Source organism: Camelina sativa, chromosome 17 (genome assembly GCF_000633955.1).
Source record: "Camelina sativa cultivar DH55 chromosome 17, Cs, whole genome shotgun sequence".
Taxonomy (NCBI): domain Eukaryota; kingdom Viridiplantae; phylum Streptophyta; class Magnoliopsida; order Brassicales; family Brassicaceae; genus Camelina; species Camelina sativa.
The window spans coordinates 31,501,896-31,513,877 of record NC_025701.1 but is presented as its reverse complement, the minus strand read 5'-3'; the positions used below and the strand labels follow the sequence as shown (position 1 = coordinate 31,513,877).

The following is an 11,982-nucleotide window of genomic DNA, read 5'->3' as shown; positions in this document are numbered from 1 at the left end:
TAAAAGTTGCTGAGCCATTAGTTTCGGACCTACCTAATGTACCACGCCAAGTGGAGCCAAAATCTCAGTATGTCGGTGGAGATTTCCGCCAACATACTGGTGGAGAGGTATTCATGACAGATTTCCCATCAGAAGCGTGTCTGAGATTCCACATTTCACAGTTCTAATTGAGCTTTTGTTGTTCCATTCTCAGGCTACACACTTTGCGGTTGCTTTTGAGGTGCCTGGCTGGAATAACGAGAAAGAAGCAGTCACAGCCACTGTTCTCCAGGTGCCATTGCGTTAAGTTTCACTTGTTTCGATCAAATTTTTACTAGTTAAGAAGTAATATAATGTAAATCTAATTGCTATTAGATGCTTATGGGAGGAGGTGGCTCATTCTCTGCGGGAGGTCCTGGAAAAGGAATGCACTCGTGGCTCTGTAAGTTAAATCTTGTATTTTTTCTTGTGCTTATTCTAATATTTTTTATTGGACTAGTTCACGAAACATTCTCTGGCACTGCTAAACGATCAGTAATAGTGATAGAAGTTTGTATGTTTGGTTACAGATCGCCGTGTTCTAAACGAATATCAGCAGGTTCAATCATGCACTGCGTTCACTAGCATCTTTAACAACACTGGATTGTTTGGAATCTATGGTTGCTCGGTGAGTTCAGCGATCTTGTTGTTGCTTGCTATGTTTTTCTTTTTATCACTTATCTACCTTTCTCCGTTAATGAGATGTGTACAAAAGGGACTCCAGTTTTTGTGGTTATTATTAAGTTTTGTGGGTTTCAAGCGTTGTTCAGTTTGTGTTAGCTGACAACTTCATTTCCGGAAATGTACTCTTGTAAATAAAGTCATATGATTTACATCCATGAGTGCAGAGCCCTGAGTTCGCGGCAACAGCAATTGAATTAGCAGCTAAAGAACTGAAAGATGTTGCAGGAGGAAAAGGTTTGCAGTTTTGTTTATTCCATTTTCACTTAATATAACAAGTTGAAACCATTCTTATATATCTATGACACATTCTCCTCATGTTTATATGTTTGACAGTTAACCAGCAACATCTTGATCGTGCCAAGGCAGCCACAAAATCTGCAGTCCTGATGAATTTGGAATCTCGGGTATTCTATCTCTCGCTTTCAGCTTCCACTTATAGAAAACCGTTTTGCTTGAAAAACATGTTGCCAATTTGTTTAACTCGATTCAAACCAGTAGATGTTATTAACTCGTTAAATCGGTGTTCCTTTGCCAGATGATTGAAGCAGAAGACATTGGTAGACAGATACTTACATACGGAGAGAGGTATGTACACGCAAACATTTCATTCAAAAACCAGAAAAAGCTCACTCTAGCTTTCAATTCATAGTAGCTTTCTTCCATTCCGACATCACGATTTTTGTTTTTACAAAATCTTGCAGGAAACCAGTTGATCAATTCTTGAAGACAGTAGACCAACTAACATTGAAGGACATTGCAGACTTCACCAGCAAAGTTATTTCAAAGCCTTTGACAATGGGTGCCTTCGGAGATGGTAAAAACAAGTCTCACTTTTTTCCTAATTTAGTCCAATGCTTTTTGCTTATAGATCTCGAGTCTTAATACTTTTGTTTATGTTTTTGGTAGTGTTGACTGTTCCGAGCTACGACACCATCAGCAGCAAATTTCATTGAAGCAACAAAACAAACAAAAAACCAAATCAACAATATTTTGGGACTTGTAAAATAAAGAAGATCTTTGGGAGCAGAAGAAGACCCAACCGATTAAAAATTTTCTTTTAAGATTACAGTGTCGTAATTTGATTTAAATGGATTTTGTTTCCATCTACAGTGAAAAAATGGCGGACTTTTTACTGTCAGTCTCTCTCCAATTTTTCAAGAGTATTTTGTATTCCAATAAATAATCTTTTACTTTACTACGTGTAATGCAAACAACTTGAGGTGTCATTTTTTGTTTACAAGGTGTCTCAGTTTTCTTACTTGGCATATGTTAACCGGAGGATGTTAGTAGCTCTAGCAGTTGAGATTTGATCAGGGAAAGACTTGTGGATGCATACAATGGGTTTTGCCAATTTTTAATTGTTTTCCACTCATTCAAAAAAGAGACGAGACAAGTAAAAGGAATGTAAAACTTCGACAATAGTCGTACAAAGGAAATTTTTTGGGTGAGAAAGATGGAATTGAATAATTTTAAGAAAATGTAAATTTGTCATTCGTATTAGAAAGTAAAAGATTGTAAACTTTGAGAGCAAAAGTTTAAAACACTTGTGGGAACTCCTTGAAAAGGAAAAGTACTAAAATCGTAAACAATTAAAAAAAAAGAGAAGAAAAATGGAAAGTACTATTATGATCGAAAACTAAATATATAAAACAGAATGTATTAAAGCTATACTTCTTAATCTCTAATACTCACAATTGAAAAAATATTTATATACACAAGGATGACTCAAGAACTCAATTTGAAATTGGGGTTAGCTCCATATGATCCATGGGTTCTAAAGAAGAATTTAACCGAGACTGATCTCCATCACGGTGGTTCGCTTATTCTACCGAAGCAAGATTTTGAAGCAATACTTCGGGAGATAGGACGTGGTTTGGTCGAGAATTTAGGAAACGGTGTTGATGTGAAACTCCATATTATAGAGGAAGGTCATGAATCTGATGATTACACATTAACGCTGGTCAAGGGCAATGGCTGTTATATGTTGAGAGGAGGATGGTACACTATTGCTAAAGCAAAAGGTTACAAACCAAACGATGAGATTGGACTTACGTGGGATAAGTGGTCTCGAAGATTCTTGTTTCACCATATTAAGTAGTCCCTCTCTTATCTTATTTGTTTTCTCTTTTCAAATATCACAGAACTTTTACATATTTATTTAAGAGTTTTCAATTTTGATTACAGTATTTTAATTTTATGTGAGTTATATGAGTTATATGGCAAATAGAAACAATATTTTTTGGTGTAATAAATCACAGATATTATTGTTTCTATATATTCATTGAAAAAAAATCTATAACAAAATTTACCATAAAAAAAAATTGGTGTCTGAACATGTTACCATGAAACAAACAAAACTTATATATATAAGCCATGGTATGCACTTCCATGTACTAGCTAAAGCTTTACGTCTATCTGGTGGAGATCATAATCATCGCGCAGTATATCAACAAAACCCAAAGTTGACTCCTTGTCTCCTTCAAGTTTACCTACTACTAAATATAGGTTGTATTATACGCAGATCCAAAAATCATCCAATTACCATCTTTTTTTTTTTGCAGAAGTTAAAAAAATACTATGCAATGTTTTCTTAATTTTAATCTGTTTTGGGACAAAATGGATATAAGTAATTTTTAAACTCTCCAAATACATCTCAAACTCTTAGAGTTAGTCAGTTGCATTGGATTAAAACATATTTTAAGCCTTAAGAACGTAAAATCATAATACAAAACACAATAAAAAAGTTCTCTTATAACATTTAGTGTAGCGAATTCGTCAAAATCCATTCGGTGTATAACATTTTTTTTTTTAAATACTCCCTCTGTCTCACAAAGATTGAAGTTTAGGATTTTACACACATATTAAGACAGAGAGAATATATGATTTATTTTTCTAATACTTTTTCACTTTCCCACCTTCCCACTTTTACACTCCATACACTCTACAGCATAATCATTAAAACAAAAACTTATTAAAAATATTCAAAACATCAATCTTGTTGGGACAAAGAAAATTCTCTAAAACTTCAATCTTTGTGAGAGAGAGGGAGTATTAAACACTAAACTTAATAATAACTATAAGTAATCAATTTACGGCCCATTCAGGCCCATTTAAAGAAAAATATCGATCGTCTCTTTTACGTCAGAGTTTCCAAAACTCAAATCAAAGAGAGAGAGAACTCGTTTCCTTCTCCGCCGCAAAAATGAAGCTTCTTTGCCGCCGTTTCTTAAACTCCGTCGATACAATCACCAGAGCAAACCGCCGGCATTACGCCACCAAATATGTCGCGAAAGTCACTTCATCATCACCCTCAGGCCGTTCTCTCTCCGCCGAAGTTTCTCTTCCTAATCCTCTCCCCGCCGACGTACGTGGCTACCCTCTACCTCGCCGTCATCTCATCTGCAGAGCCACCAATCTCATCACCGGAGCCACTAATCTCTCCGATGCTTTCTCTGATCTCTCTGATTACCTCTCTTCTCTCTCACTCTCACTCACTCCCGACGAAGCTTCAGAGATTCTCAAATCCCTAAACTCACCTCTCCTCGCCGTAGAGTTTTTCAAATTCGTCCCTTCTCTTTGTCCTAATTCTCAAAACGACCCTTTTCTTTACAACCGCATCGTTTTGATCCTCTCTAGGTCAAATCTCCCAGACAGATTCGATCGTGTTCGCTCGATTCTTGATTCCATGGTGAAATCTAACGTTTCTGGGAATATATCAACTGTGAATATCTTAATTGGTTTCTTCGGTGACACGGAAGATTTACAAATGTGTTTAAGATTGGTGAAGAAATGGGATTTGAAGATGAACTCTTTCACTTACAAGTGTCTCCTTCAAGCTTATTTAAGATCTCGTGATGCGTCTAAAGCTTTTGATGTGTATTGTGAGATTAGAAGAGGAGGGCATAAACTTGATATCTTCGCTTACAATATGTTGCTTGATGCTTTAGCTAAAGATGAAAAGGTACTTCCTTTGAACAGCTCGGATTCACACAACTCTTTTAAGTAAAGTTTTGGTTTTTTTTTTATTTATCAGTTATGAGTTTTATGTATAATTGTGTGCAGCCTTTTGTCAGATTGATCAGGCTTGTCAAGTTTTCGAAGATATGAAGAAGAGGCATTGTAGAAGAGATGAGTATTCTTATACGATTATGATCAGGACTATGGGGAGGGTTGGGAAGTATAGTGAAGCTGTTGGTTTATTCAATGAGATGATAACTGAAGGGCTTACGCTTAATGTTGTTGGTTACAATACTCTGATGCAAGTTCTAGCAAAAGGCAGAATGGTTGATAAGGCTATTCAGGTTTTCTCTAGGATGGTTGAAACGGGTTGCCGACCTAACGAGTATACTTATAGTTTGGTTTTGAATCTCTTAGTAGCTGAAGGTCAGCTTGTGAGGTTAGATGGAATTGTGGAGATGTCGAAAAGATATATGACTCAGGGGATATATTCTTATTTGGTTAGAACGTTGAGCAAGTTAGGGCATGTAAGTGAGGCTCACCGGCTATTTTGTGATATGTGGAGCTTCCCTGTGAAAGGAGAGAGAGATAGTTACATGTCGATGCTAGAGAGTTTGTGCGTTGCGGGTAAAACTGTTGAAGCTATAGAGATGTTGAGCAAGATTCATGAGAAAGGTGTAGTTACTGATACTATGATGTACAACACTGTGTTCTCTGCACTAGGAAAGCTAAAGCAAATATCTCATATTCATGATCTCTTCGAGAAAATGAAAAAGGATGGTCCTTGTCCGGATATATTCACCTACAATATTCTTATCTCTAGTTTTGGTCGGGTAGGAGAAGTTGATCACGCTATAAGCATCTTTGAAGAGCTTGAGAAGAGTGACTATAAACCCGACATTGTTTCTTATAACTCTTTGATCAATTGTCTGGGGAAGAATGGTGATGTTGATGAAGCCCATGTGAGATTCAAGGAGATGCAAGAAAAAGGATTAAACCCTGATGTGGTCACATACAGCACTCTGATGGAATGTTTTGGGAAAACAGAGAGAGTCGAAATGGCATATAGATTGTTCGAAGAGATGCTTGCCAAAGGATGTCAACCGAACATTGTGACGTACAACATTTTGCTTGATTGTCTAGAGAAGAATGGGAGAACCGCGGAAGCAGTTGATCTGTACACAAAGATGAAACAGCAAGGACTCACTCCGGATTCAATTACTTACACTGTGCTTGAACGGTTGCAATCTGGCTCTCACGGGAAATCTCGTATCCGTAGGAAGAATCCAATAACTGGTTGGGTGGTCAGCCCGTTATAGTCTGTTAATTAGCGAAATGAGGTTTGAGTGTGATCCTTAGCTGAAGAATGGAAACTGCAGACTCTTGAATTTTTTGATGATCAGGTCAGTATTATATAATCTGCTGGCAAGTTTGTGCCAGTACTAGAAATTTTGAATCAGGAGAATAACACATTGTGTTTGAAGGTTTTGCTCTTAGGCTATTATCAACGATTAATGAGGTCTTAAAAATTGTCTCAATGAGAAGAACTAAACTTTTATTGAAATTACTGGTTAAGGAAGGTTGCTCAATGTTTGCTTGTGCTTGAATTAGGTAGAATTAGAAGTTCAGAACACGATTACATACCTAGTTTGCTAAAACCGACAAAACAACAAATTGCTAAACCCACGAGAACGTTTTTAAAAAATAACGAGAAAGAAAATGTACAATAATAGTAAGATTGAAAACAAAAGGAAAGGAAGATTATAGAAAAAATAATGAGAAATTCGTCCATTGGAGTTCAATACGGATTATAGGAACAAGAATAGCGTGGCGGTTGCTGTTGCAGCATATTCACGCCGGTAACGCTCCTCTTATAGGCCATAACTTCATCTAGCGACAACCTCTTCCTCTCAGTTCGCTGACGTGGCGCACTGTGGGAACGCACCTTGGCCTTAAACGACTTTGTTTTCTCCATGTAGCCAGGAGTACTCAAACTGCCTCCATCGTCGCACAAAACGTTCTTAGCAGGAGACTGCATTACATAGTAGCGATTATTAGCAGCGTGGTGGCGCGACAATCTCGGCGTGTTCTGCGCCGAAGCAAACTTCCACTTCTCATCCGAGAAACTCAACTCCAAGTCATTCTCTTTGTAAACAAAATCATCTTCATATTCAGACATTGCACCAACATTGTGCACTTCTTTGGACTTCGATCTCGAACTCGATCTCCTCTTGTACGTATCATCAATCTCTACAATTTTCGGACTTCTCTCACTCGCTTCATCAAACTTGTCCTATAAACAGAAACACACACTTAAATCCTTGTTCTTTTTCGCTTAAAGAACAAGAGAGCCAAAAAAAAAAAAAAATGAGATTAGTTCTTTACATGTAGTGATTGTCGAGGTTGAAACATGTTGTTGTACTCTTTGTTGAGGCAGCGATTGTTCCGTTTAGATCGCATAGCAGTTTGGACTCTAATTAGAACTTGTATGCTCTGCAACATCGCAGCAGCACGTTTCCTTACCAAGTATCCTCTCACTAGAGCTTGTAGCTTCACTATACCTTTCAAAGCTCTTAACGCTTTCCTCGCCTAACCATTACAAATAAAAATTGTTAATTTATCCATTTGAAAACATATCATCTTTGAAGAAATAATCTCAAAATCTGACAACATGTGTTCTGTAATCAAAATATTAACACTAGAACGTTACTTTGATCATTGAAGAATTTTAAAAATAGTTTTGAAGATTGAGAAACTACCAAAGAGCCCCTGAAGACTTTTTGTATTTTGACCGCAGCACACCACTCCTTCGTGGTGATAATATCTCCCGCTCTTACTTCACTGGTCTGTTTAACAACTGCCGCAGCCGCTTTGGCCGACGAAACCGCTGCTTCTGTGGCTGAGGCCGTAGCAGTTGCAACCGCAATTGCGTTCTTGTTCTGTTCCTTCTCTGTATCCGTCAGATAAGTTGTCAACCAAACAGGGTCCTTCGAAGCATTGAACTCGCCGGAATGATCGCCGTCTTTGACGGAGTCGCCGCCGGAAACGCTACTTCTTTCTGTACTCTTCTTTATACCAAACACGCCCTTGAACCATCTCGCTACTTTACCCATCTCGATATGGAAGAAAGAATCAAGAACACTTGTGTTTTTTTTTTGGTAGTCTGTGATTGATTCTGAAAAAGAAAAAGAAAAAAATTAGCTAAGAATGACAAATACACAAATACCCAAACACATAACGTTTTGAATGCAGAGAGGAGAAAACAATTTTCATTGCATTTATTTACTTTCAAACTTTGGTTTTATCACTAGTTAAAAAATTTCACATTTTTTTGTCTGTTGTTATTATATTTTCTCATAAAAATCCAAAAGATTTCACATGAATATAGCTAAAAGTAGAGTATTACTATGAACAAAATGGATGTATTTTGAAAGGTTCCTACACTGTAATCATGAGATAAACAGAAAATGAAACAGCAATGAACTGACAATACTTGTTATGACCAAAAAAAAGTACGAAATTATCATGCTATTTGAATTTAAAAGTATATATATATTATATGCAATATTAAAAAGTGATAATTTTACGTGAATAGGATGATAGGAAATAAATAATTTATGCGAATGTTGCATAATTCACAGAGAGCATAATTTGGTTAGTAATAATAAATAAAAAGTTTGGGCAAAAAAACTAGTATTTGTTTTGAAGAAAAAAACATTTGTTTTGAAGAAAAAAACAAAAGATTCAAAAATTATTTGATCTGACACATCCTCGTGAAAAAAGTGAGAAGACAAAAATCATTTCATGCATAGACAGAAAAAAAAATTGTTTCTGATTGAATTCGAGAAAACATCCATAATCTTCGTCTTGCGTTACAAAACTCGAAAAGAAAAAAAGACGAAAATATTATGAAATGTGCAGAGAAAACAATGACTACAAAAGAGAAAAATATAAAATGTAGAACTCGCCTTCAAATGACAAAAGTGGTCTCTCTGCCTCCTACAAAGTTTTCATCTCACACGAGTAAGAAAAACAATAATGCATTCATGTTGTTTATATGGAGCAATGTTTTTAAGATTTCACCGACTACCACAATTTATATCGTAATTCCCATAATTGTCACATTTCCCTCAATAACTCCATTTTTGAAACGCTGATTAAAAGATAAAGATTTGTCTCTTCTTAATGGCTAAAACATAATCAGTGTACTGATTGATCGGTTTAAATGGGGTAACTGAACGTTTTACGGATACCATTTTTTGAATTCTTTAGTACTTACTCCTTTTTTCTACAATCTTGTACTGTATCTTTTTTTTTTCGTTAATGAGTAAGAGTAAATATACTACTACAAACAAATTTAGATAAATCATATATATATAAGTAGAGTTCTGATCTCTACTTATTGGTCAATTTGATATTTAATGTTTTAAAATATAATATTTATTTTTAATTAAACTTAAAATACAACACATTTAATCATATATATAAATTCATACTTTAATTTCACTAATTACTACTAATTTGTAACTGAAAATTCATACTTTAATTTTGCTAATTACTACTAATTTATAACTGAAATTAAATAAATTGTGAATTGACTATTGTTTCCTCCATTCATTTTCAATTAAACACACTATCAATAAAAATTGTAACTCCTCTAATTAAATTATTTTAGAAATAACTTCTATCACTACAAATCCTATAAATAACCATTCATACATCCTCCTCCACCATATCTCAAATTCTAAATACTTTTTTTTTTAATATTTTTGCATGAGTTGAAAACTCATTGTAAGTGTTTTTTTTTACAACTCATTGTAAGTGTTTAATTATATATTTTGTTAGATATATCTTATATTGTGTTTTCAATTTTATTTCTTTGTTTTATGTATTGTTTCCTTTCTTCTTTGTTTTCTTATTATTTTTAATTTTAACTAACATATGATAATAATAAAAAATTACATTACATATGTATAATAAAAATTTGATGGCAAAAAAAAATATCATGCAGATTCTAAAAATTATTAATTTTGATCATTGCACAATAAGATAATCAAACTAAATGTTGTACCCAGGGCCGGACATATCAAGTGGGCTAAGGATGTAGTTCAGGAAGGCCCGTCAGGCCCATGGATAGGAAGAGAGCGGAGAAGTGACACGGCAGTCAGCTCACAGCTCGGACTCGGTCAAAGATTCTCGCATTAAAGATGATTAATTAGGACGCAAAAATCATGTCTTAATAATTACGCATTAATGGGGTAATAAAGTGGTCTATATAAATAAGTAGAGGGGGGAGTCGTTGTGAGGGATCGAACATTTTTATCTCTCAAGCTATACTATACAATTCTGATATTCAAACACTCTCAATTTAGTTCGGGACTCTTAACGGTGGTAAGCTCCTCCACATTTAACTCACTTCGGAAGGAGAGAATTGGTTTCAGTTCTCACACTAAAGAAATCATCTTTATTGTTTATCTAGATATTTGATTATTTCTTACATACTTATTTTATTTGTAAAAGTATGCAATGTTTTAAGAAAATAAACTATTGTAATACAATAATTAAATTAATTTTCTTTAATTCTCTCTAACCTCTACTGTAACACCCGCAAACCAATTTTTGGTAAATTTGTGGGGGTGTCGATCGACACTGTCTGTTTCGGGTTCGACCAGTTCGATTTAATTATCGATTTCTGGCCGGTTTGGTTTAAGGAAACCATTGAACTGAGGTTTAAAAGAGGGAAAACGACCTAGGGTCGTGTTTTTGTTGTTTTACGCGCTTGAGAGAAAGAGAAATGGAGAAATTAGTTCCTAAAGGTTTTTGAGAGAGATTGGTGAGATTTCTTGCTGTTCTTGGGAGATCTAAGGCTGGGAAAGAGCTAGAAGCTTGCTAGGAGTGGGGGAATTCGTTCTTATTGGTCAGAATCTTTCTGCAGAGAGGTGAGTGCATGACCACGGCTAATCTAAGCCTTTGATTCCCTTGTTCTTTCTTGTTGTTGCTTGTTTGTGTGTTTTTCTTACTGGGATTGGTTGATACAGGTTCCTACCGATGTATAAGGCTTGGGTTTCGAGTATTGGACGATTTGGTGGTGATTTGGGAGCGAGATTCGACTCTCGACTTCGCGCGGATCACAGTTGCAGAGGGAGGGTCGATCTACCCCCTCAAAACTATATCCTACATCTAAAATAGAGAATCCAAATCAAAAACAAAAAATTCTAGAAGTTAATTTAACACATCATAATTGTGTGAAAGAGGACAAAAATAAAAATAACCAAAAAATTGGTATTTTTGAAAAGGGGTATCAACAAAATGGTATTTCTAACATTATCTCAAAAAGAGGTCTATTATGCAGGCTGAACAATACAAAAATAATTTTTTTTGATAAATATGCATGTATAGTTATATTAAAATATTTTATATAATTTGATATTGTAATGATTTGAATAAATAAAAGTTGATTATTGAATTTAGGAAATTTATTTGTTATATATATATATATATATAATTTCAAACCTCTTTTTTAATACCACTTTTGAAAACTACGCCTTTTAAAATTTTTATTAAAAATGCCACGAAAAACTGAAATACGTGTAATCTTAGAAAAATATATAAACTATATATATATATATGTGTGTGTGTAAAATTTTATATATACTTTATAAATACCTTTTAAAAACCTTTCAAAACCTTAAAAATTTGACAAAAACAAAAAAAAAACCTTATAAATATTTGGATCGAGTCTCTAAGTAGTACGTACTATCTAGAAATAAATCTTATAAAACTTTATAATTTTGCATATTTAAAAATGGACATTTTTGAAAATAGATAGATGAGAGAAACATTTCTAAAAATATTGACAAACTTTTTTTTTTTTTTTTGTCAACCGTTGGGCCGCAACTGGCCGGTCCATTAGCCAAATTCCTACATTCGCAGGAGCCAGGACTCGATCCCGGGTGTGATAGTGACTTCTACAAATGGACTTACCTTCTGCTACTGTACTAAGGTCGCTTCACATTGACAAACTTTATAATTATTAAATTAATTGAAATTAATTAGCATAACTAATACAGCAATCCGCGTATATGCGCGGACTTTTACTTAGTGAATAAATAAGTCAAAGTAAAGAGTATAGTTGTCGACATTGACCAAAAGCATCTCGAATAAATGGATACACATTTACAATACCTAAGTTTTATGTCACGAGGACCATGACCAACTTGGGAAAATCTATCTCTTTAAAGATTTTAATCACTACATTACTCCATTTTTCCAAATGTAAATTTTTTTGCATAACATAATATTTTAGTTTTTTTTTTTTTTTTT

The 11,982-nt window shown here is 34.7% G+C and overlaps 4 protein-coding genes across 4 annotated transcripts in view; 3 read left to right on the top strand and 1 right to left on the bottom strand.

The window, feature by feature from the left end:
- LOC104778123 (probable mitochondrial-processing peptidase subunit alpha-1, mitochondrial) overlaps nucleotides 1-1,928 on the top strand; it is a gene marked incomplete in the record, with an annotated part of 4,416 nt that extends 2,488 nt beyond the window's left edge. Inside the window, 9 exon segments of the mRNA XM_010481399.2 lie at nucleotides 1-107; nucleotides 194-271; nucleotides 355-421; nucleotides 549-646; nucleotides 867-936; nucleotides 1,036-1,106; nucleotides 1,238-1,287; nucleotides 1,404-1,516; nucleotides 1,609-1,928. Coding sequence (XP_010479701.1) covers nucleotides 1-107; nucleotides 194-271; nucleotides 355-421; nucleotides 549-646; nucleotides 867-936; nucleotides 1,036-1,106; nucleotides 1,238-1,287; nucleotides 1,404-1,516; nucleotides 1,609-1,655 — 701 coding nt within the window.
- LOC104759964 (putative B3 domain-containing protein At1g51970) lies at nucleotides 2,423-2,800 on the top strand. Its single transcript, XM_010482826.1, has one exon. It carries the CDS (start codon nucleotides 2,423-2,425, stop codon nucleotides 2,798-2,800), a length of 378 nt encoding a protein of 125 aa, XP_010481128.1.
- Nucleotides 3,838-6,148, top strand: LOC104758517 (pentatricopeptide repeat-containing protein At1g51965, mitochondrial-like). Its single transcript, XM_010481398.1, has 2 exons — nucleotides 3,838-4,663; nucleotides 4,776-6,148. The coding sequence occupies exons 1-2, from the start codon at nucleotides 3,905-3,907 to the stop codon at nucleotides 5,976-5,978; spliced, it is 1,962 nt and encodes a 653-aa protein (XP_010479700.1). The 5' UTR covers nucleotides 3,838-3,904; the 3' UTR covers nucleotides 5,979-6,148.
- Nucleotides 6,239-7,891, bottom strand: LOC104758516 (protein IQ-DOMAIN 14-like). The gene is made up of 3 exons (XM_010481396.2): nucleotides 7,419-7,891; nucleotides 7,045-7,248; nucleotides 6,239-6,952 (listed from the first exon to the last, which is right to left on the bottom strand). The coding sequence occupies exons 1-3, from the start codon at nucleotides 7,770-7,772 to the stop codon at nucleotides 6,458-6,460; spliced, it is 1,053 nt and encodes a 350-aa protein (XP_010479698.1). The 5' UTR covers nucleotides 7,773-7,891; the 3' UTR covers nucleotides 6,239-6,457.

Coding starts and splice junctions, on each gene's coding strand:
- LOC104758516 (XM_010481396.2), bottom strand. CDS start 7,772: ATGGGTAAAGTAGCGAGATGGTTCAAGGGCGTGTTTGGTATAAAGAAG. Junction 7,249..7,418: donor AAGTCTTCAGGGGCTCTTTG/GTAGTTTCTCAA, acceptor TGTAATGGTTAG/GCGAGGAAAGCGTTAAGAGC. Junction 6,953..7,044: donor AACCTCGACAATCACTACAT/GTAAAGAACTAA, acceptor TTCTGTTTATAG/GACAAGTTTGATGAAGCGAG.
- LOC104759964 (XM_010482826.1), top strand. CDS start 2,423: ATGACTCAAGAACTCAATTTGAAATTGGGGTTAGCTCCATATGATCCA.
- LOC104758517 (XM_010481398.1), top strand. CDS start 3,905: ATGAAGCTTCTTTGCCGCCGTTTCTTAAACTCCGTCGATACAATCACC. Junction 4,664..4,775: donor CTTTAGCTAAAGATGAAAAG/GTACTTCCTTTG, acceptor GCCTTTTGTCAG/ATTGATCAGGCTTGTCAAGT.